This window comes from Pseudophryne corroboree, chromosome 4, assembly GCF_028390025.1.
Source record: "Pseudophryne corroboree isolate aPseCor3 chromosome 4, aPseCor3.hap2, whole genome shotgun sequence".
Classification (NCBI taxonomy): domain Eukaryota; kingdom Metazoa; phylum Chordata; class Amphibia; order Anura; family Myobatrachidae; genus Pseudophryne; species Pseudophryne corroboree.
Window position 1 is genome coordinate 291169260 of NC_086447.1, and position 25140 is coordinate 291194399.

At 44.5% G+C, this 25140-nt stretch overlaps 1 protein-coding gene across 2 annotated transcripts in view; it reads left to right on the top strand.

Moving 5' to 3' along the window:
• LOC134911354 (dynein axonemal assembly factor 11-like) overlaps positions 1 to 25140 on the top strand; it is a 101477-nt gene that overhangs the window by 35747 nt on the left and 40590 nt on the right. For both annotated transcript variants that reach the window (XM_063919597.1, XM_063919598.1), the window contains exon 2: positions 2552 to 2702. In XM_063919597.1, the coding sequence (XP_063775667.1) occupies positions 2552 to 2702 (151 nt within the window). The remainder of the gene's footprint in view (positions 1 to 2551; positions 2703 to 25140) is intronic.

Genomic DNA, 25140 nt, shown 5'->3' on the forward strand with positions numbered 1-25140 from the left:
ATAATCGTGCCCTAGTTCATTTTCTGAACTATAGTAGTACCTTAGTTCCCGTTATGTCATATTGTAGGGAAGCCAGTACACATTATGCAACACAGCACCCCCAATTCAAATGATAACATACAGTTTTCCCTAGTCTATTATGCTTCATTATCTGTTACTGTTAAAAAAAAAAACATGTGCACAATTACAATCTCCTGAGTGTTAGAACTAAGTTCAGCAAGAAAGAACAATTTTGCACCTTAGTAAAACCAAGTTGCACTGCAAGGAGGCAAATTTTAAATGTGTAGACATATTTAGGAGCCGATTCATTTAGATGCAAAAGCCTCTACAGGCTGTGATCAGAATCCGCTACAGAGACACATCCTGCAAAGCTGGAGGAAGTCCTTCCAGAGGCTGACTACGGTTAATTGAATAGGCCCTTAAGATTTGGAAAATGAGGCGCATCTGGACCCCAGAAGAGTAGTAAGATCTCGTACATCCTACCCGCTTCTAATGAAGCAGAAAGGATGGGAAGATAATCACTGGAATCACAGTGTCACATGGAGAGGGCGGGCCTAAATGACACAAATCTCGTGATGGGGCAGGGCCTAATGACGTGAGAGGTCAACTTGGCAACCCACAGTGTCCAGCAGAGTCTCCTCTCTGGACTTCTCCCAGAGGGGAGACCTAAAAACTTGGCAAGTATGATCTGAACTCTGTATAGTATGTGTATGCAAATGCAGGCAGTATTTACCTTGCCTGAAAAAAAATATACCCCTTGCATTGCATCATGGTTTGCCCTTGTGTGAATTTGCATCCTATTTACCATAGCTCAGTGATTCCCAAACTGAGTGCTGCGGGGCACTTGCAGGGGTGGTCCAGTACCAGATAAAATAATGTATGGTCAATGTGATAGGTAAAATCAGTGCGTGTGGCTGCCCATTATAAATGAGGGCAAAGAGAAGCGCAACCCCTGTCCACCACCACATAGCTAAGGATGACAGGTAATCACAACTTAATTTAATAGTTAAACAATAAGAAGTTTTGGAACCAATGCTATAGCTGGCTTTCAGCCTAATTCAGAGATGTACGCAATGCTGATATTTCCTCAGTTAAGTGATTATCAGTTGACTGCGTATGCGGCACGGTCTCACTGCACACGCACCAAGGTACCTTAGGATGCAACGTGCAGTACGGAAATCTTCAGAGTGATTGACAATCAGGGACCATCTTGGGGTGGTCAGACGCACTCGTGTCACAACCGTTTTTGGGGCATGTCTCTGGCTCTGCCTACAACTTCGAACCCATATGCAGATAACATGGCACCAGTTTCCGCAGCTATTCTGCATGACCATAGTGTTATTCGGATGGTCGATTATCGAAGGATCTGCGACCACCAATGAGTGTTGGTATGCAGTTGCTTGGATCTGTGAGGCCGCCAGGGGGACTCCTCATTACATTTACAGATGGCTACAGCATCAGCATATTTTTGCAAATCCGCCACATGGCTTTAGCGCCCTCTTCCCAATAGAAAGTGCTATTGAAGTGAGAAGAGAAATCTCTGCAGATCCCGCTGTTTCCCCTGCATATGTACGGCTTAACGTCAAGTATGCGCAGGAACCCTGACAGCACAGAACCCGACAGTTTAAACTTTTAAAAGTAATACTTAACTACTTATAACAGCTGTCCTAGCATGAAGACAAATTACCATAAAACTAATTCCTTATAGCCACAATACGCTGTGATAAAGCATGGAGCCCCACTGGCATCTATGATACATAGGCCCATTTGTCTGTCTTGCTCAGAAAAGATAACCTGGATAGATCATTAGGCCTAACTCAGAGATGGACCCTATGCTAATATTTAAGGAGTTGAGCAATCATTGTCTGACTGCACGTATGCTGCAGTCACACAGTGCGCGCGCCAAGGTTCATTACCGTAGTTGCTCACAGTGAGTATTCATTCACAAGTAATTCACGACCGTTATGTGGGAGGTAACTAGGAGTGGTGGCAAAAACGTAGGCTACCGGTTTTGGAGTGTGTCTCAGACTGACATTGCGATCCCGTACACAGATAACATGGCACTGATGTCACAGATACATTGGCCTTCCTGAGTGACCATAAACTCACTCAGGGAGTCGATGTTTTCATGATCTGCATCTGAAGCTGCGCATGTGTGTAGGCAGATGGCTCAGGTGGGCGTCACAATATACGATTTTTGGCAGCTGCGTACAAATTGCAGCTGAGGCGGCATTAGGGTACATCTCTGAAACAGGCCCATTGTTTGCATATATAAGCCCTTACTATTGTGAACATTCTATTCTCCATTCTGTTACTGTATGATATAGCACTGCACGACACATAATAGTAACACAGGTTTTGGCTGCTATATTCATCAGCAGCTCAAACCTAACTTTTCAAAAGAAGTACCCTCGGAAAAGAGATATTATGCGCTAGTAAAGGACTGACATCTGGTTGTGAGACAAATCTGTGCAGTAGGAATATAATGCTGAAATGAGGCATAGCTTGTAATTTCCATGCTCTGTTTATATTTATAATGTTATCTCCTCAGCTCCTCAGGTGTGAACACAAGCAGTAACAGCTTTTCCAAATCCTATTCATCGCACTGCTCTGATCTAAGCGAAACCAACACATCTTTACCAGTTTTGCCAAGCAACAGAAGAACACTGCAGCAAAGCAGTGATTCTGGCATTTCATCTCCTGTGAGTATTTCCTCCTAATCATTTTCCTATTTAGCTATTAGGGAGGTGCTTACAACAAAGTAGACTGTTATATCCAGATGTCTACCTTTTGTTGCTTTGTCAGTATGTAGACGCCGGCATTGCGTCCTCCTTCACCATCCCGGCGTTTGATATATTGACTGCTGGGATCCCATCCGTCAGGAAGGTAACTGCTTCCCCCCTTATGAGCCACTTTTCTCAGTGACAGACGGTTAACAGAGCTGTGATCTGTGCGGGGAGTGATGTCAGGCCTGGTTAGCGGTATGTGATTGCAGGGGGTTGTGGATGTCATAGCTGTGACCCGTGTGGTGGGTGCCGGTGCTGTGACCATTAACGTATTTCAGATATATATGTACGTAGCAATACTTTTTTAATATAAACCTGGTTTTATTGATTCTGCAAATGATCAACCCTATAGCTCACACGTATCATACTACTTGTGCCAGCAACAAGTAAAACAGTGTGGGGTAAAGAACCTTTCCAAAATCTAACTCCACCTTTCCCCTTACCCCTAGTGCTAACACCGCCTTCCCCTCTCCACACACGGGATCGGAATGAAATACCTACAATCAAAATCCCAACGGTCGAAATCCCGACAGCAATTAACCGACAGTCAAAATCCCGACATGGACAAAATACCGACATTTAAAATACCGACAAGGTCAAAATACTGTCATGTAATATGTCGACAAAGCAAAATGCCGACATGATTTTTAAAAAAAAAAATTGGGTGTGTATGTCGACATAGGTCAACATGGACACCATATAAGTGTACCGCGTCGCCTCCCAGGCACGGTGCCTCGCTGTGCTCGGCACACTATTATATTCCTCCTCCAGGTCCACTGTGATGGTAAAGTATGAACAAGTCGGTTTCAATGAAAAAATCCTGAAAAACTCATGTCGGCATTTTGACCTATCGACATTTTACATGTCAGTATTTTGACCTTGTCGGTATTTTACATGTCGGTATTTCGACTATGTCAGGATTTTGACCTTGTCGGAATTTTGACCGTCAGTCAATTGCTGTTGGTATTTTGACCATCAGGATTTTGATTGTCGGTAAATTGACTGCATCCCCACACACATGTAACCCTAACCTCCTCTCCAGCAGCCTTACCCTAACCTCCCTTTCCGGCAGCCTTACCCACAGTGGGCTGAATGTTTCCTAATAAGGAAGCAGGTCACATGGTTGTGACATCAGATGTCCTTTAGCCCACTTGGCTCTAGCATCTACCCAAGCAGACATAATACATGGGGGCGGATGGGGGTGGGGGGGGGGGGCGGACCCATGGAGATGTACACGCAGATGACTGGGGTGGGGGACATGGAGATATATACGCATTGGTAACTGGAGGAAGGGGGACATGGAGACGTACACACTGGTGGAGGTGGACATGAGAAGATACACGTTGCTGATTGGGAGAGCGGGACATGGAGAAATACACACTGCTGGTGGGGAGAGGGGGGCATTGAGACATACACATTGATGACTGGGAGGGGTAAGCACACAGAGACTTACACACTGCTGGTGGGGGAAGGCGGACATGGAGACATACACGTTGGTAACTGGGAGGAAGAAGCACATGGAGCGGGATGCAGCACATCTAAACATGCAGCCAAACCTCTGAAAATGCAGTTTCTGGAGGTTTAGCCGCTTACCTCGTGCACCAGGCCCCGTAATGCAAAAGAATCCAGGGCTTGGATGTGGTGGGCAATACCATCTTTAGAAGGCATTGCCCAATTAGAAGCATAAAACATAGAAACATAGAAACTTAGAATTTGACAGCAGATAAGAACCACTTGGCCCATCTAGTCTGCCCTTATTTTAACCATATTTTTATCTCAAAACTTATTTGATCCTTAGTTCTTTGTAAGGATATCCTTATGTCTATCCCATGCATGTTTAAATTGCTCTACTGTCTTAGCCTCTACCACCTCTGATGGGAGGCTATTCCACTTGTCCACTATCCTTTCTGTGAAGTAATTTTTCCTAAGATTTCCCCTGGACCTCCCCCCCTCCAGTCTCAATGCATGTCCTCGTGTCCTATTGCTTCTCTTCATTTGGAGAATGTTTCCTTCCTAGACTTTGTTAAAACCCTTGATATATTTGAATGTTTCTATCATGTCCACCCTTTTCCCTTCTCTGCTCCAAACTATACATATTGAGATTTTTTAGTCTTTCTGGGTATGTATTGTGATGTAGGCCATGCACCATTTTAGTTGCTCTTCTTTGTACAGTCTCTAATGTATTAATATCCTTTTGAAGATATGGCCTTGAACACAGTATTCTAGATGAGGCCGTACCAATGACCTATACAGTGGCATTATTACTTCTTTCTTTCTGCTGCTGATTCCTCTCCCAATGCAGCCAAGAATCTGACTTGCCTTCCTCATTGCTTTGTTGAATTGCTTACCTGCCTTTAAGTCACCTGAAATAGTGATTCCTAGATCCCTTTCCTCCTCAGTAGTTTCCAGTATAGTGCCATTAATACTATATTTAGCCTTTGGATTTTTGAGATCCAAGTGCATGATTTTGCATTTTTTGGTATTAAACTGTAACATAGTAACATAGTAACATAGTATCTAAGGTTGAAAAAAGACAATTGTCCATCGAGTTCAACCTATTTGTGGTCTTCTATGCACGATTATTTTGTAGAAAATTTTGACTGAAGTTGATGACTGCCGTTACGTTTTACCCCTCTTTTTTATAATAACCATATTGCGTGACTATGCCCCGTAACCCTGGAGATCTTTATCCATTAGGAATTTTTCTAACCCATTCTTAAAGGTGTTGACTGAGTCGGCCATTACATCTCCCTCAGGCAGGGAATTCCAAACACGTATCGTCCTTACCGTAAAAAAGCCTTTACACCGTATTGTGCGGAATCTCCTCTAACCTGAGCGAGTGTCCACGAGTTCTCTGTGTTGATCTAACCAAAAACAGGTCCTGCGCAAGATCTGTATAATGTCCCCTTATATATTTGTAAATGTTGATCATGTCCCCTCTTAATCTCCTCTTTTCCAGTGTAAACATGCCTAGTCTTGCAAGCCTTTCCTCGTATTCCAGCATCTCCATACCCTTAATTAGTTTGGTTACCCGCCTTTGAACCTTTTCTAGCTCCAGGATATCCTTTTTGTAGTAAGGTGCCCAGAATTTTACACAGTATTCAAAGTGTGGCCTCACAAGTGATTTATATAACGGGAGTATAATACTCTCGTCCCTAGCATCAATTGCCCGTTTTATGCATGCTAATATCTTATTAGCCTTCTTTGCTGCAGTCCTACTTTGGGTACTACTGCTTAGTTTGCTATCTATGAGGACACCTAAGTCCTTTTCCAGTACAGAACCCCCTAATTTTACCCCATTTAGTAGGTAGGTGTTATTTTTGTTCTTGTTACCACAGTGCATTACCTTACACTTGTCTGTATTGAAGCGCATTCTCCATTTCGCTGCCCAAGATTCTAATTTAACTAAGTCGTTCTGAAGCGACTCAGCATCTCCCTCCGCATTTATAACTTTACACAATTTGGTATCATCTGCAAAAATTTACACCATGCTCTCTAGACCTTCTGTTAGGTCGTTAATGAAAATATTGAACAATAGCGGTCCTAATACTGAGCCTTGCGGCACACCACTTAGCACTTCAGTCCAAGTTGAAAAAGATCCATTAACCACAACGCGCTGATCCCTATTATCTAACCAGTTTTTGACCCAAGTGCATATTGTGCTTCCTAGCCCTGATTCTTGTAGCTTGTAGATAAGTCTCATGTGTGGTACAGTGTCGAATGCTTTGGCAAAATCTAAAAAGATTACATCCACCTCTTTACCCTGATCTAAGTTTGCGCTTACTGTTTCATAAAAGCCAAGTAAGTTGGTTTGACAGGATCTATCCTTCATAACCCCATGTTGATTCCTTTTAATTACCTTATTGACTTCAAGGAACTTCTGAATACTATCTCTTAGAATACCTTCCAGTACTTTCCCCACTATAGATGTAAGACTAACTGGTCTATAATTACCTGGTTCAGCTTTACTTCCCTTTTTGAATATAGGCACTACTTCCGCTATACGCCAGTCTTTGGGAACCATACCTGATATTACTGAATCCTTAAAGATCAAAAATAGCGGTTTTGCAAGTTCAGAGTGAATCTCCATTAGAACCCTTGGGTGAATACCATCGGGACCTGGTGACTTATTAATCTTTAAATGTTTTAATTGGTCACAGACTACTTCCTCGCTTAAATAAGTACCTATCAGTGGGATATTCTCATTATTGAGATTATGTGTTAGTCCCTGAATTGGGTCCTCTCTAGTAAATACTGTTGAAAAAAACTCATTTAGTGTGTCCGCTATGTCATTATCATTTTTGCTTAAGACTCCCAACTTGTCTTTTAAAGGGCCTATACTGTCCTTCTTTAATCTCTTGCCATTAATGTATTTAAATAATTTTTGGGGATTCGCTTTGCTTTCCTTTGCTACTCGTTTTTCAGTTTCTACTTCAGCCGCTCTTATTTCCTTTTTGCATATTTTGTTACATTCTTTATAGTGCTGAAATAACTCTGCTTTCCCGTCAGATTTGTATTTTTTAAATGCTTTCCTTTTCTTGCCCATAAGTTCCTTTATCTTTTTGTTAAGCCACATCGGTTTATGATTTTTATTCTTTTTTTACTGCTCGTAGGAATAAATTTGAGTGTATTTTTAGCTAGCAGGAATTTTAGTAACTCCCATTTATCCGTAGTATTTTTTCCTAAAAACAAACCTTCCCATTCAATATCCCTGAAAAATACCCTCATCTTTTCAAAATTCGCTTTGCTAAAGTTTAGAGTCCTAGTTAAGCCAGTATAGGGCTGTTTATGAAAACTGATATTGAATGTGACCATATTGTGGTCGCTGTTTCCTATGGTTTCCCCTACTATAATACCTGATACCAAATCCCAATTGTTTGTTAATACCTGGTCTAAGATTGCATTGTACCTAGTTGGTTCCTCAATTAGTTGAACTAAGTAGTTATCATTAAGTGTGTTTAAAAACATATTGCCCCTAGCAGTATCACATGAATCGTTTTTCCAGTTTATCTCTGGATAGTTAAAATCTCCCATCACTACTATGGGGGACATTTACTAAGCAGTGATAAGAGCAGAGAAGTGAGCCAGTGGAGAAGTTGCCCATGGCAACCAATCAGCACTGAAGTAACATCTATCATTTGCATACTATAAAATGATACAGAGCTGCTGATTGGTTGATGGGGCCACTTCTCCAATGGCTCACTTCTCCGCTCTTATCACTGCTTAGTAAATGTCCCCCTATGCCTCCTACTCCTGCTGCTCTTTCAATTTGCTTTAGTAACAATTCCTCATCAGATACGTTGATACCAGGCAGCCTATAGCATACACCCAATACTAACTTTTTTATTCCTTTTTCCCCCGCATGCAATTTCTACCCATAATGTCTCGACAGTGTCTACAGTCCCCTCCTGAATATCTTCCAGTATATCAGGTTTTAAAAACGGCTTTACGTAAAGACACACCTCTCCACCCTTTTTATTTAGTCTGTCTCTCCTAAACAGTGTATAGCCCTCTAGATTGACTGTCCAATCATGAGATTCGTCCCACCAAGTTTCAGTAATGCCTATAATATCATACTGTTTGCTTGCTGCAAGTATTTCTAGTTCGCCCCTTTTACCAGTAATGCTTCTAGCGTTTACATACATACAACTAAGATAAGTATTTTCCCTTGTGTTAGGGACATATTTCACCTTATGTAGCAATGATGACCTGTAATCGTCATTGGTTAGTGCTTTGGTAAAATCTCTTTTAGTACCCATGTTAGTAACCTTACCGCCTGCTCTTACCCTCCCCCAACTTCTCCCCCATTTCGTTTACTACCGCCATCCCCACTATTCTCACTGCATGACCCGTAGTTTCTAGCTAAACCCTCCCCCCAGGCTCCTAGTTTAAAATCTCCTCCAACCTTCTAACCATCCTTCCCCCCAGCACCGCTGCCCCCTCCTCAGTCAGGTGCAATCCGTCACGACAAAAGAGATGGCGCCTGACTGAGAAGTCCACCCAGTGTTCCAGGAACACAAACCCCTCTTTCCTGCACCAATCCCTAAGCCACACATTTACCTCCCTAATCTCCCTCTGCCTCCCTGGACTAGCGCATGGCATGGGTAATATTTCGGAGAATATTACCTTAGATGTCCTTGCCTTAAGTTTCTTTCCTAAGTCCCTATAGTCTTTCTTAAGGACATCCCACCTTCCGCTAACTTTGTCATTGGTGCCAACGTGCACCAAGACCGCCGGGTCTTTCCCAGCCCCTCCCAACAATCTATCTACCCGGTCCGCGATGTGCCGTACCCGAGCACCCAGGAGACAACAGATTGTACGGCGATCACAGTCCCGGTAGCAGATTGCCCTATCTGCCTTCCTGATGATAGAATCCCCTACCACCACCATCTAACTAGGTACCTCACTATCTTTTATCCCAATTGCGCCAGAGGGACCGCTCCACTGGATGCTAGAGGGAGCAGTCTACCCCCCGGCACCGTCATTTCTTCACTATCATCCTCCGATTCCTCGTCCAATCGGGCAAATTTGTTCGGGTTTGATAGTTCAGAGATGTCGAGCCTCTCCCTCTTTTTCTTCCTTCTAACTGTGACCCAGCTGGCTACCTGATCATCATCCTCTTCTACCAGTGACCCCTCCCACAACTCCTCCACCGTTCTGTCTAAACTTCGCTCGAGATTGTGAATCTCCCTCAGTCGCGTAACGGTTTGCTCTAGATCAGTTACCTGGGCTTCCAGGGCAACCATTCGCATACACCTCGTGCAGATGTAATCACACTGGGCCGGTAGCTCCAGGTGTGCATACATCTTGCACGACATGCACTTAGTGAGGTCCCCAATCACAGCCCCTCCCATATTGTTTGTAAGGTCTAACTCCCTGTTACTCTCAAAGAAAAAGAAGCAAAAAGAAAAAGTAGAAGACAAACAATTTCACTTATACAATAATTAAGCTGGCTTATACTTATCTATCTTTGTGCGGTTCTTGGTCCTTCACTTTTATGCAGCCGTAGTACTCTCTCCTGTGGCACCGATACTCCACTTTGCAGTTGCAGTTGTTCCAGCTCACTGCGCCTCCTTTTCACTCGGCTTACAGCTCCTGCTAAAAAAAAAAAAAAAAATGCCCCTCACCCACGCACAATCACAGCCCCTCTGCTACTCCAAGTAAGAGACCCCCTCACTCACTCACAAGGTCAGCCCCTTGCAGCCTCACCAGAAGTTTAATGGTACTGCAAATATGTGTGTTCCTGATTGTGTATTATAAAACTCACCTTTTTCTGCATTCTAACTCACCTTTTGCTGTTACCAACTCACATACACTTACAAATCCAAGCAGCAATTTAAAATACAAGCCCTTACAATGAGCAATTGCCACACTCTTTACCATTCCTCTAGTCTACCTAGATATGGGCTGCTATCGTTCTGCCCCTCTGAGAGGGTCACAATCGGATCCCTCCCAGCACCCTCCGCAGAGCGTGTGTCACTCAACGCATGCACAGATTGGATTCCGGGTCCTAAACCCAGAAGTCCAATCATCACAAAGGACAGTCTTACAGCAAGAGCTTTCCTTTGTGATTTTATGCATGCATATGGCATTAGTAAACACTGATATGTATGCGGTGAGTCGCAATGATTAATGCATCCCGCCCCTTGAGACATACACACTGCTGGTGGGGGTAGGGGGACATGGAGTCACATGCATACTGTACATACAGTCAGGGTCACACGTGTAGACATGCATATTGTAACCTGCAACCTCTGACACCCACATTTATCTCTCTCGTCTGCTTCTGAGAGCTGGTGACATTTCACCAAATCCAGGACCCAGCCACTTGCATCGCTCACATTCACCTGATTCCCAGCAACATAGTAATCCAGCTAACCTCATAAACATCACATGTCTTCATTCACCCTCCAGATCACTAAAATGTGTCTTATGGAATGCACGCTCTGTTTGTAACAAATTAACATTCATGCATGACCTCTTCATATCTAACAACATCAATCTGCTGGCTATAACAGAAACCTGGCTCACACAATCTGACACAGCCTCCCCTGCAGCACTGGCACATGGTAGTCTTCACACACCTCCAGGCCTGGTAAACATAAAGGAGGAGGAGTTGGACTTTTACTTTCCCAATCTTTCACATACACTGTTCTACCACAGATTCCATCACTCACATTTACATAATTTGAAGTACATTCCATTAGGGTTTACTCTCCTTTCTCTCTGCGTATTGCAGCTATCTACCACCCAACTGGGCATCCCAAACAATTTCTGGAAGATTTTTCTGCCTGGCTCCCTCACTTCCTATCCTCTGACATCTCCACCATTGTCATGGGTTATTTCAATATTGCTATTGATTGTCCAAAATCTGCTGCTCACGCCTCCAAACTACTCTCTCTAACCTCCTATCTTGGCCTCTCCCAATGGACTGACTCCTCTACTCATCAGGAGGTCCACTGCCTTGATCTAATGTTCACCAGACTGTGCTCCGTCTCTGAACTCACTAACACCCTTTCCCCCTCTTAGATCACAACCTTATCACCTGCATGCTCTCCTCCGTTAATTCAAACCCTGTGTTGCTGAAGTCTTCCAATCCTCCTCAAACCCGCAGAAATATTAACACAATTAATCTTCAAAAACTTTCCACTTCACTCCAACAACTGCTTTCACCTATTTCTGCATTCACCTCTCCTGAGATGTCTGTATCACACCTGAATGAGACTCTAGAACTAGCCCTTGATGAAGTGGCTCCAGCTACCCATGACACTCCACGTAGGCCTAGATGTCAACCACGGCACTCCAAATTAACAAGACAACTACAAAAACTCACACGAAAACTTGAACGTCAGTGGCGTAAATCTCGTATTTCAAGTGACTTCCTCACATAAAAGACTGTCTACCACTCTTATAGAAATGCCCTGGACACTGCAAAACAAACATATTTCCAAACTCTTATCTCTGTTCAAGCCTCTAACCCCAAATGACTCTTTAATACATTTAAATTACTTCTGAATCCTCCCTTACCTACCCCACCAGCCACTATCAAGGCACAGGATCTTGTTTCCTACTTCAAGGAGAAGATTGATAAGATCCAAGATGAAATGGTATGCTCTTCGGCAGCCAGTGACCTGCTCCGTTCTTTACCTGAACCCTCTGGCACTCTCTCTTCATTTGATCCCACAAATGAAGATGAAGTATCATCACTCTTCTCATCCTGCTTCTCTACTACCTCTCCTCTTGATCCTTTACCCTCACAAATAAGTAAAGCTCTGTCTCTGGTGCTCATCCCAACCTTAACTAAGATCTGTAATATCTCTCTCTCTCTACTGGTATTTTTTCTTCACTCTTCAAGCATGCAGTGATTACTCCCATTTCAAAAAAACAAATTTCTGACCCTAACGCTCTCTCAAACTACCGCCCTATCTCTCAGCTCCCTTGTCTCTCTAAGCTACTTGAGAGACTTGCTTACACTCGACTCACAACACACTTTCTTAACTCACACACTTTATTGGACCCACTTCAGTCAGGCTTCCGTTCCCAACACTCCACAGAGACAGCACTGACTAAAGTGGTTAATGATTTGGTCACTACGAAGTCTAAAGGCCATTACTCCTTACTTATTCTTCTAGATCTATCTGCTGCATTTGACACTGTTGACCACTCTCTTCTCATACAAACACTACAATCCCTAGGTCTTAAAGACACAGCCCTTACTTGGTTCCTATCCTACCTATCTAATCGCTCCTTCAGTGTTCACTTCTCTTTGCTACCTCTATCAGTTGGAGTACCACAAGGCTCAGTCTTGGGTCCTCTGCTTTTCTCTATCTGTACCTCATCTCTTGGTAAACTAATCAGCTCTTTTGGATTTCAGTATCATCTGTACACAGATGATACTCAAATCTACCTATCCTCCCCTGACTTGTCCCTATCTGTACTGGGCCGTGTCACTGAATGCCTTTCTGCCATTCCATCCTGGATGACATCTCGCCACCTCAAACTTAATATTTCAAAGACAGAGTTAATTATATTTCACCGGCCAATAGTAGGTACCAACCTGATATCTCTATCACTGTTGAAAACTCGACTATCTACCCTACCCCATAAGCTCGCTGCCTAGGTGTCACCTTGACTCTGATCTGTCCTTTGTTTCCCACATTCAATCTGTCTCAAGATCATGTTACATGAATCTAAAAAACGGGTTCAGTATGGTATGCCGGCGGTCGGGCTCCTGGCGACCAGCATACCGGCGCCGGGAGCCCGACCGCCGCCTTACCGACAGTGTGGCGAGCGCAAATGAGCCCCTTGCGGGCTTGCTGCGGGCACGGTGGCGCGCTACGCACGCCACGCTATTTTATTCTTCCTCCAGGGGGGTCCTGGACCCCCACGAGGGAGAATAAGTGTCTGTATGCCGGCTGTCGGGATTCCGGCACCGGTATACTGTGCGCCGGGATCCCGTCAGTCGGCATACTGAAGACCACCCCTAAAAAACATATCCAAAATACGACCATATCTTACACAAGACACTGCTAAAACCCCATGCTCTCATTATCTCCCGCATTGATAGGTGTTAAGGGGACCGCAGTGAGCTGTATATAAATCTCCCCCCTCCACAGGTGTGCACAGCTGTATCATGCAGGTTGTCAGCCCAAGAAATCAGCGCTGTTAGTATAGGCGATGTTAGGGCAGCGTTTGTAATCGGGATGTTGAAGCCGCTGGGTATATTGATATATGTCGGGTCCCGTGGTGGATGGGTAAATTGTGGTCCGGTGTGCAAGCTGGAGGGGAGCTAGCTCTCCATCCCCCGTGCAGTGCCTAGAGCGACCTGTGCGGTGATACCTGCACAGCGCAGCCGGTGCCCGGAATGTTCACCCAAACTTGTAAGCAGCAATATGGGCAGAGTCCTCACAATCGGATGTGCAAGCTGGAGGGGGAACTTGCCTACCGTCTCCCGTGCGGTGCTTGAAAGCGGCTTGTGCGGTGATGTTAGCACAGCGTAGCTGAAATCTAAAGAGTCCACCTGAACTTGTTAGCTGTGTTATGGGCGGAGTCCTGACGCGTTTCGTGATATATTACCAAGTATCAAATTGAGTGTTGAATATTTATTATGTAACTGTTACACATTTACACAAAAATGTTTTTTTTTTATATAAACAGTATAAAATATATAGCAAAATACAAGCATTTGCTTGGTTTTAATAAAGTAAATTTTAACTCATAAACTGGACTCCTTGGCTACTATCGTCTGAGGTACAGTACATATGGATATGTGAGCGCCTCTATTAATTTTTTCTTGTTTATTGTTTTGTGTATGCACAGTCCCCGACTGTCAGAGCCGACAGCCAGGGACAGTGATGTGCGCCGAAATTGATAGCTGCAGTTGTCAGACCGGTCAGTGCCACTGACCGTTCATACATTGCCTGGCACATCGGTGTGCCGATAATGACGGGTTCATAGCACCCCTGTCATGTAGAGCACATCTCCTCCTTCTTACATGGGGAGAAGCGGTATCAGTGCACATAATGTTCGCTGACACCACTTCTCCCCAAATAACAAGCCATAATACTACATCTATTCCTCAGAGAGCTGCTGCTCTGTATCACATACCACCACCCGGCCCTTCCCTAATCCGGCTCTCCCAAAATCGGGCGAACCGCATGATCTCAGAGACTAGACTAGACTGTTCTCCCTACAGTTTATGAAGTAAAAAAAAAAAAGGCTGGTGGCATGTGGGCCCCCCCAGTGTCTGGCGGGCCCTAGGCGGCTTGTACTGCATTGCGGGAAATCTGCCTTTGCCCCTTGTGCACTGTTGTTTGCTTCAAGCCCTAAGAGGCATTTTATGTGCCCCTGCATGCAGTAGCGCTGCCGTTGGTTCTAGACAGTTCACCACTAGTGCACCATTGCGTCCACCATCAACACTTGCACCAGCCATATGGCAGGTGGCCCCCGATAAGTAACATTCTATCCCGTCGTGAGTTTCCACAAATCTTTTCACTACTACTTTGTAAAAGTTAGTATTGCCGAGTCTGACCCAGCAGTACTAGTGCCTCTGCAGAAACTATGGTTTTCATGCAGGCGCACAAAGCCCTGATGTCCTGCGGAAGGAACCAGACAGGGGCAGAGTTTCTGGTTTCTGGCAGATTGCACTAAGGTCCAAGTACCTTTGGCAAATTACTAGGGAAAATATTTATAATAAAAAAAATGTACAATAAGAATTTTTAGTTTTCAATTCTCATTGAATTCTCTCACAATTTTTTCATGATTCATCATGCCCCTAAAATTATCACTTCCAAAAAACTGGTCTTTTTGAGAAGACAGTTTTTTCGGAAAGTGATAACTATCCCCCTCTGCAGCCACAGCATCCCCCTTCCCTGCTGGCGTTTACATGCTAGCATTACTGTATGTGGAACTGCTTCACCGCGATACGGAGGTGAAGTGGGTCCTTACATATAAGGGCCGAAGCATGTATTTCACATCACAGTTCAAATGAAGGTCTTTGGCTGCAGAGTTCCCCACATACCACTGCTCTGTAGACTTGGGGCCAATTCAATTAGCCATTAGTCCCCTCACGGTGCATGTAAGTGCAATTATATGCTGCATTTCCACCAGCTATGGGCCCAATTCAGACCTGATCGCTGTTGTGCGAATTCACAATGCGGCTGATTATTGATCGACTGCGCATGCGTACAGATCGTAGTGCGCACGCACGAGGCCAAACTGCATAAAAATCCAGGGTCTTTTTTCATCGCTAGGCATACGCAAGTTGATTGACAGGAAGCTGGCATTTATGGGTGGTAATTGGCTGGTTTCTGGGAATGTCAGTAAAAATGCAGGCGTCGCCAAGCTTTTTCAGGGAGCGCGTGTGACGTCAGCTCCGGCCCTGATCAGTCTATTTCTATCGTACCGTAAGAGTAGGTCCTGAGCTACGCACAGACTGGAAAAATCATTAGATGGTGAGTGAGTTGCGAATGGATTTTCAGCTGACCGGCGTCCGCAGGGATTTTCGTAAGGCTTACGCAGACTTGCACGGGGCGGGTATTCACTCTGTCTGGGCAGTGACTATCTGATCGCAGACCTCTGCAAATTCACAGAGGAGCGATCAGGTCTGAATTAGGCCCTATGAACAAAAGTCTACAAGTCTGGGGCTACAACGGCACCTTGCCCCCCTCGCTGCTATTTTAATTAATGCCATGGATTTATATATGATAAATGGGAGAGTGTATCTGAGTATACTCATGTATAGATGATTTTGCACTACAGGGCTCTTGGTTTTGTATTCAAATAAGCAGGGCCTGTTGTGAGAAGGATCTGTGGTTAATGCCATATAAGCATGTACATCCCCTACACTATCAGCCCCTACAATGTTTCCCTAAATATGATAAAATATAAAAATTGCAACATTATGTGAGGCAAATAGAAATACAATTTTATTAGTTATGATTTACGGCCGACTGTGCTATCATGATGATGGGCCTATGATGGGCCTATCCTATCCTAGGATAATTGACTAAATCAGCAGTTATTTTATTTATTACTTGCTTCAAATATACCCAACAGGTTATAGCAATAACATTGTTCATAATCCCATTATAATTTTGGATCACATACCGAATTGGGGGAAAACAAAACACAAAAAGGAAAAAAGAACCCCCCCCAATCCTCCCCCCCCCACTGCTTTCTCTCCCTCTCTCATCATCATATGCAGCTCAAACTTATAGTAATCTGTCATTGATGACCAAATGTATACGTATTGCTCCAGCTTCATTCTTTCACTCCGCCCACCACGTTCTGCAGTTCCTATCACACCATCACAGGCTTCTATTCTCCAATCCCTTGGTATTTTAAAAAGAAAACACAGGCGCATTTGTGGGAATCGAGCAGGCTGGAAATGTATTTCCCCCGGTAACCATCTAAGTCCTTTGCCCACCTGCTCACCCCCATACTTAAAGAACAATCAAATAGAAGTGATACCCAAAAGACGGTCCTGTGTTTGGAAGGACAGAACTGTCAACTCTCACTTTGTGATCCCCATACTCAGAGCTCCTGCACTTAACATAAAGAAAACTGAAGGCCCTCTGGTATGCCCAATCAGGTCAGTCCTTTGTAATGCCAGATCTATAAGAAACAAGACTGCAACAATTGCTGACCTTATTGAATCTGCAGATCTAGCCTGTATTACAGAGACCTGGCTAGATGAAAATGCAGCACCTATATTGGAGGCTGCAGTACCAACAAACTACTCTGTCATCCACAACCCAAGACTGGACCGCAGGGGTGGCGGGGTGGCTATCTGCTTCAAAAAAGAACTTAAACTTAGGGTCCACCCTATTGAAACTACTCGCTCATTCAAGTGCATTGCTGCCCGGAGTTCGACAGGATTAGGTTTCAGAGTACTTCTCATTTACCGGTTCCCTGGAGATGGAAAGATATTTCTACAAGAAATTGCAGACACTGTTACTGGCCTGGTTCTGGAACATCAAAGATGGCTCATCCTCTGGGATTTCAATGCATGGGTGGATGATGAGCTCTCACGCCTTGGCCAAGACTTCCTGTGCACAATGAATGGTCTGGGCTTCACACAGGTCATTCCCTCTGCCACACATAAAAGTGGTCACACTCTCGACCTTGTCTTTCAGATTGGATTAGAAGTCACTGACCTAAAAATAAACCCAGTCATCTGGTCAGACCACTACTCCCTCTGGTTCTCAGTTGCAACCCCTCAAATAAGATCTCTGCCCGTGGAGTTGACCAGGTATCATCCAAGGAGGGGTATGACTCCCCAGGCTCTTGCAGCAAATCTGGATCTCTCTGCTATACTGGGTGCCTGTGAAGATCCCTGTTCCCTAGTCCATTATTATAATAGGGATGTTATGGCTGCAATTGATATTATCGCCCCTGTGCGTTTAAGACCTCGTAAACCACAACGTCAAGCTCCATGGTTCGACAACAGTGTTAGTGAGCTCAAGAAAAGGGGGCGTAGACTGGAAAGACGATGGAGGAAGACTAACCCAGTGGATGACAAAATAAAACTAATAAAGCATAACGAAGAATATCAATCGACAATCACTCGTAAGAAAGCACAGTTCCTGTCAAATGAGATCACAGCAGCAAACAATAGGCCAGCTCAACTTTTCCGCACAGTGGAGATGCTTTGCAAGCCAGCATGCCTGCAGACTGATGAGACCCTCTCCCAGGCAAGATGCAACGAGTTTGCAAACTTCTTTGCAGGTAAAATATCCACCATCCGGGCTGGAATCTCCACAGTGCCATCAAAGGAGTGCCAAACTACAAAGCCTGCCAATATAAGCTACCTGCCTTCATGGACCAGCTTTGACCCAGTGGATGTAAAGGACACTGCTGAAATTGCTCGGATTTTGCGTCCCACCACCTGTGATCTGGACCCAGCCTCAACCAAGCTTCTAATAGGTTGTATGGATATAATTGGTCCTGTCTTTACAAAAATTGTTCAATGCTTTTTGCAGACAGGCATTTTTCCTGGACCCCTAAAGGAAGCAATTGTTAGACCGCTTCTTAAAAAACCTAATTTAGATCCCGACTGCATGACCAACTACAGACCGGTATCAAACCTTCCTTTCCTAGGAAAGGTTATTGAGAAAGTCGTTGCAAATCAACTGGAAACCCGCCTGCCAACCCATGATATTTATGATCCATTTCAATCAGGATTCAGGAGAAGACATAGCACTAAAACAGCCATGGTGTGTGTGTTAAATGATCTTCTGATGGCAAAAGACAGAGGTGACTGTTCAATATTAATCCTTCTGGATCTCTCGGCAGCATTTAATACCGTGGACCATGGGCTTCTGATTGAGCGACTGATACATTTCTGTGGTCTGGATGGCACAGTCCTAAGCTGGTTCAAATAATTTCTCACAGGCAGGTCACAGAGAGTATCATCTGGATTTATACTCATCACCACCAGTGCCATTGCCATGTGGTGTCCCACAAGGTTCTATACTATCCCCCATGCTTTTTGCAGTATACATGCTCCCATTGGGCGAAATAATCAGGCACCATGGCCTGGTCTACCACTGCTCTGCAGATGATACACAACTGTACTTGTCCTTTGCTCCGGGCATTGATAACCCAATGGCAACCCTAAATGGCTGTCTAGCTGAACTACAGGAGTGGATGAGCGCCAGTTGGCTGCGACTGAACCCGGATAAAACAGAGGTCTTTATGATACGACCGCAACATCAAAGGATAAGACTGCAGCATAGCCAACCAACTGGACTTACACTCGGGGATTCAGAATTACAGACCAGTGATTGTGTGCGGAATCTTGGCGTTGTCCTGGATGGTGGCTTGACACTTAAACATCAGATATCAGCCACAATCAAATCCTCATTCTTTCACCTGAGGAACATAGCCAGAATCAAGCACTTAATTCCCTCAGATGATATGCCAAAAGTCATACATGCATTTGTATCATCTCGTTTAGACTACTGTAATGCCCTCTACCTTGGTCTACCAGCAAAAGAATTGCAACGCTTACAGCTGGTGCAAAACACAGCTGCCAGGCTATTAACCAACCAGCCCTGTTCTAGCCACATAACACCCATCCTCTACTCCCTTCACCGACTGCCTGTAAGATGGCGAATCATCTTCAAGATTGGCTTACTGAGTTTCAAAGCATTACATGACCAAGGCCAAGGTACTTGAAACAGCTTCTGGCCCCATACTGCCCCACTCGATTACTGCGATCTGTAGATGAAGGACTTTTAGCAGTACCTAGAATCTACTGTAATTCATCTGGGGGTCGAGCTTTTAGTCATGCGTCTCCGACTCTATGGAACTCACTTCCCCGCACAGTGCGAGAGGCCCCAACTATAGAATCCTTCAAAAGTAGACTCAAGACTTTTCTGTTTACTCAAGCATTTCCATAATGTCCCTTTTAATATCTTCATGCTTCTGTATTTTATGAAAATGTACTTCATTATTTTCTGTACTATATTATGCTATGTATCTGTTAAGCGCCTTGAGTCCTATTGGAGAAAGAGCGCTATGTAAATAAAATTATTATTATTATTATTATTATTATTATTATTATTATTATTATTATTATTATTATTATTTATATGGAGGTCTGGAGCACCTACTGCACTGTTGTTAATCTGGCCCAGAAATAACACTTACCGTATGGTACTGTAGAGCCACTTTAAGATATTAGTGGACCTGGGCAAAGACCATACGTAGGGTTTAATTGGACCATAGGCAGTGCTAGATTTAGGTCCACATGGGCCTGGAGGTGAAATATACAAAGGGCCTATTGGCAGTGGTGTGATTAGTGATCTGGGGTGTGACCAGTGTGGTGTGGGTGTGGTCTAAATAGGCGGTGTGGCCTGTGCCATGGGTGTGGCTATCTCGATGGAGGTCAAAGCTTGGGCTACCTTCAACCACAAGAAAAAGTTTGTGACCACCATATAATACAGAGAATCAGTGACCACCATAAAATACAGAGCATCAGTGACACCATATGATGCCGAGAGCATCTCAGTGACCAGCATTTAATACAGAGAGCATCGCAGTGACCACCATATAATACAGAGCATCAGTGATCATCATATGATACCGAGAGCATCTCAGTGACCAGCATTTAATACAGAGAGCATCACAGTGACCACTATATGATACAGAGAGCTGTATCAACATGCAAAGAAGGTGGAAAGGAGAGAAACGTTGGGGCAAAACAGAGCAGGTGTGGAAAGATTAGAAAAGATGGGGGCAATACAGATGAGATAGGGAAAGTTGAGCTGAGATAGGGGCTAAACAAAGCAAACAGAGAACTGAGAGCTCATGGGACGCAGTTACTGATGCAGATACTTATTGACACAGACACCAATTACTGACACAGACATCTCTGACACTGACACAGGCACAGTTGCAGACACCTTACTGACACACTTATTGACACACACACCACCTACTGACACAGACTTACTGATACTTACCACTTATTGACACCTACACAGACACCTCTTACTAATAGATATCACTTATGGACACAGGTACCCCTCACTGACACAGAAACACCTTACTAACACAAACATTTATTGACACAGACACCACTTACTGACAGATGGCACTTACGGAGACAGACACCACTTATTGGCACATACTTAATAACAGACACCCCTTACTAACAAAGATGCAACTTAGTGACACAAACAACTTACTGGTAGGGACGGGGCTGCCATCAGAAACTGTGGGGCCTGGGACTGAAAAAAATAGGTAACCCCCGACCCACATAACCTCACCCAGGGCCGGTTCTAAGTCTTCCAGCGCCCCGGGCGGGCAAAGGGGGCGTGGCTTCATACAGGGGGCATGGTCAGTTACGCCCCCTCTACAGTAGTGAAATGATGTGCGGTGCGCGATGACGTCATTGCGCACCGCACAGCAAAGGTCCTCTCCACGAAGGGAAACTAGACGCTACGCGTCTAGTTCCCTTCACAGCGGGGAGCAGCGGCAGCGGGACAGAGCGATCAGCGGGGGGCACAGCAGCAGCGGATCTTGCCATGGTGCGGCGCCCTCCGAAAGGCGGCGCCCCGGGCAAAAGTCCTGCTTGCCCGTAGCAAGATCCGCTACTGACCTCACCCATAGCCATATTTCACTTTGTCTCTCAGTTACAATCCCCCCCCACACACACATTCTCCTCTGTCTCTATGGCCCCACCCACATTACCCTCTGCCTCAGTGACATGGCTACATTGACCTGTCTCTCAGTGACCCCCCTCGCCACATTCCCTCTGTCTCTCAGTGACTGCCCCCACATTCTTCTCTCTATCAGTTACACCCCTACATTCCTCTGTCTCTCAGTGACCCTCTTCCCACATTCCCCTGTCTCTCAGTGACCCTCCTCCCCACATCCCTCTGTCTCTCCGTGACCACCACACACATTCACTCACATTCCCCTCTGTTTCTCAGTGACACCCCCCCTCCTCCTAACACACACACACACACACACACACACACACACACACACACAAACACACATTCCCCTCTCGGCGGCAACAATAATACAAATGTCCTCACCAGTGAAAAGATGCTGGCTGCTGAGCACTCTCCTGGCTCAGGGACATCTCAGGCATCCAGATTACACATGGTGGGCTGCCAGGCTGGCTGGGAGCACAAAAAAGTCAGTTTACTGGTCCATTTCTAAGCGCTGCCGGGCCAGAGCTTAAGTGCAGTGTCAGCCCCTACTGTAGGAGCCAGAGGTAGCCCCCATTTCTATCCAGGCCAAGGACTCCTGTCTGTCAGTCCCCTTCACCCATGGTGGCGGTACTTGACACCGCTTACTGACAAACACCACTTACAGACACCACTTACCTATACAGACATGGACACAGACACCTCTTACTGACACGCTTACTGACATAGACACCCCTTACCAACAGACAGGCACTTACTGACACAAACACATTGATATACACTTACTGACACACACACACACTTACATACACTGACACTCCTTACTGATACAAACACATTTACTGACAGATATCACTTACTAACACAAACAACCCTTACTAGCACAAATGCCACTTATTAAAACATACAAACTTACTGACAGACATGCTTTACTAACACAGATACAATAAAACTTACTGACACATACCACTTACTGAGACACCACTTACTGACACAGACACACTTACCGAGACACCCCTTACTGACAGATACTACTTACTAATAGATACCACTTATTGGCACATACATACTTACTAACACAGATACAACTTACTGATACAGATACCCCTTGCTGACACACATCACACAGATAAAATAACTGCCTCAGACACCAATTACTGGCAGATACTACTAACTGACACACAACACAAACTTACTGACACAGTCACCACTTACTGATAGACATTACTTACTGACACACACGCACAACACAGATAAACTTACTGACACAGACACTACTTACTCTGACACACACAGATACAAAACAATACTTACTGACACAGACACAACTTATAGACAGACACTACTTACTGACACACACAACAAAAAAAACTTACTGACACAGACACCACTTACTGATAAACACTGACACACACAAAACTTACTGACACAGGTACCACTGACAGACACTACTTACTGACATACACACACACACACACACACACACACACACACACACACACAAAACGTACTGACACAGACCCCACTTACTGACACACACACAATACAAAACTTATTGATGCACATACCACTTACTGACACACACACACACACACACACACACACACACACACACACACACACACACACCACTTACTGACACAGACACTACTTCATACCTCCCAACATGACCCTCTCCAGGAGGGACAGAACGCTCTGCTCCTGGACTTCCTTCTTAATGTATGATTGCCATCACCTGTGTTGAACTAGTTATTTGATGAGAAAGGTGTTTCATCACAGGTGATTACAATCATTAATTAAGAGGGAAGTCCAGGAGCAGAGCATTCTGTCCCTCCTGGAGAGGGTCGTGTTGGGAGGTAAGCATACACCACTTACTGACACATACACATGCAACACACAAAACTTACTGACACAGACACCACTTACAGAGGAGGAGAGGATACCTCAGGCCTGTTGTGGGCTGCGACTCACCGAATAGACAGCCCTCCTAAAAGACAGCAGCCCCATCCCCTCTTTCATGAGGCATTTCCCTGTTGGGAAGCTGCAGCGGGAATGTTAAGCATAAGCATCATGTAATTTCGATTGGCATGGGGGCGGAACCTTGGGTTGTGGGGGCGGAGCCCTGGGTTGGATGGGGCGAAGCTTCGGATGGGACTGGGGGCTTAGCCTCAGATCGATACAGTAAAGGAAAGGTTTAGTCTGTCGCATCTGGAGCGTGGTGAGTGAGCTGCTGTGTGTGATGACAGGAAGTATATTTTGTTCCTGTCAGCACTGGCTGTATGCACTGCAGGGAACTCTGTGGGCCTGTTTTCAGTGGGGGGCTTGGAGCTGCAGCTCCATCCGCCCCATTGTTAATCCGGCCATGACCATAGGGCTACTGGGGAAACTCCTGTTGGGCCACACTACATGTGGCCCCCAACCTCTCCTATAATGTCAGGTTCCAGACAGTGTATTCACATTATACATTGTTACTCTATTAGGGGGTCAGTTATCTGGTAGATCAGGAACATGGATGAACATGGCTACTTGTTTTTTTTTCTATAGAAACTAGACCAAGATCTGCCCTCCTGCCAATTTAGTGGTTGCATTAACATATTTATATGGACCCAGCCACTGTAGTATCCATGTCTGCAAGCTATGTCATCTCTAATGGTCAGCCAAGTCTCTTAAGTATGGGCCCCTACCAATGCATTCTCCCAGGGGGCCCATCATGCCCCAGTCTGACACTGTACTAGTGTACCCAATGCTCTTCTGCAGTAATACAAGGAGTAACAGTATTAGATTATAAAGGTATTATACTTGTAAAGAAAGGCATGTGAAGCAGATTGTTAATAGGAGGTCATATTGGGGGCCTAGCATCCAGATGGTACCAGGATAAGTATTTTGTTTTTTATTAAAATGGCTCTGCTGCTTTGTGTGCTATTCTCAATTGCTTTAAAAAAATCTGTCTAAATGCAGTAAACACTATTTTTATTGTAGTGTTGATTAAACATTAGAAAACCTTTTGACACTTAATTTGCAGAAAACAGGTCATCTGTTGACATGTAAATAAAGCAATGAAGCACGGCCTCATTTCTCAAAGGAAGGTTGACAAATGGAGTTTTAGTGAATCTCACAGTACATTACTACATTACATGTACATTATATTATATTATAATACATTATATTAGTACATTACATGCAAGTATTTCATTTCATTTTTTTTATTCAAAGAAAATGACAGCTAATAAAGCGGTATAACTCTCATACATAAGAGCAGCGCAGCAGGCTTCTATATATCAGAAAATACTGAACCGCTCACAACGAGGATTTAAACCTATATACCCATCATTATTTTACAGAAATTTACTGGAATATATCTACCCTTGTATTTAGCAATATATTAATACTCATTCTCCAGTGTTTACTCCACAGCATAGAGATGACTGCTTTATGGTACTCTCACATTGGTGTGCTCACCAGTTCCGGATGTATAAGCATATAGACCAGCAACCTTGGTGAGAGGTGTAAAATACAGGGTGGACCGCTTCTCACAATGAATTCCGTTTTAAAGGGACCATAAGTCAAAAGAACAAAAAAAATACAAGAAAACATTTTTTTTATATATTGGTAAGGTTAGCTACTGTAGTATTGTGTATAGGTAAAATCATTATTCCACCCTAGGGGGTCCAGTTGAGATGGTGAAGTGG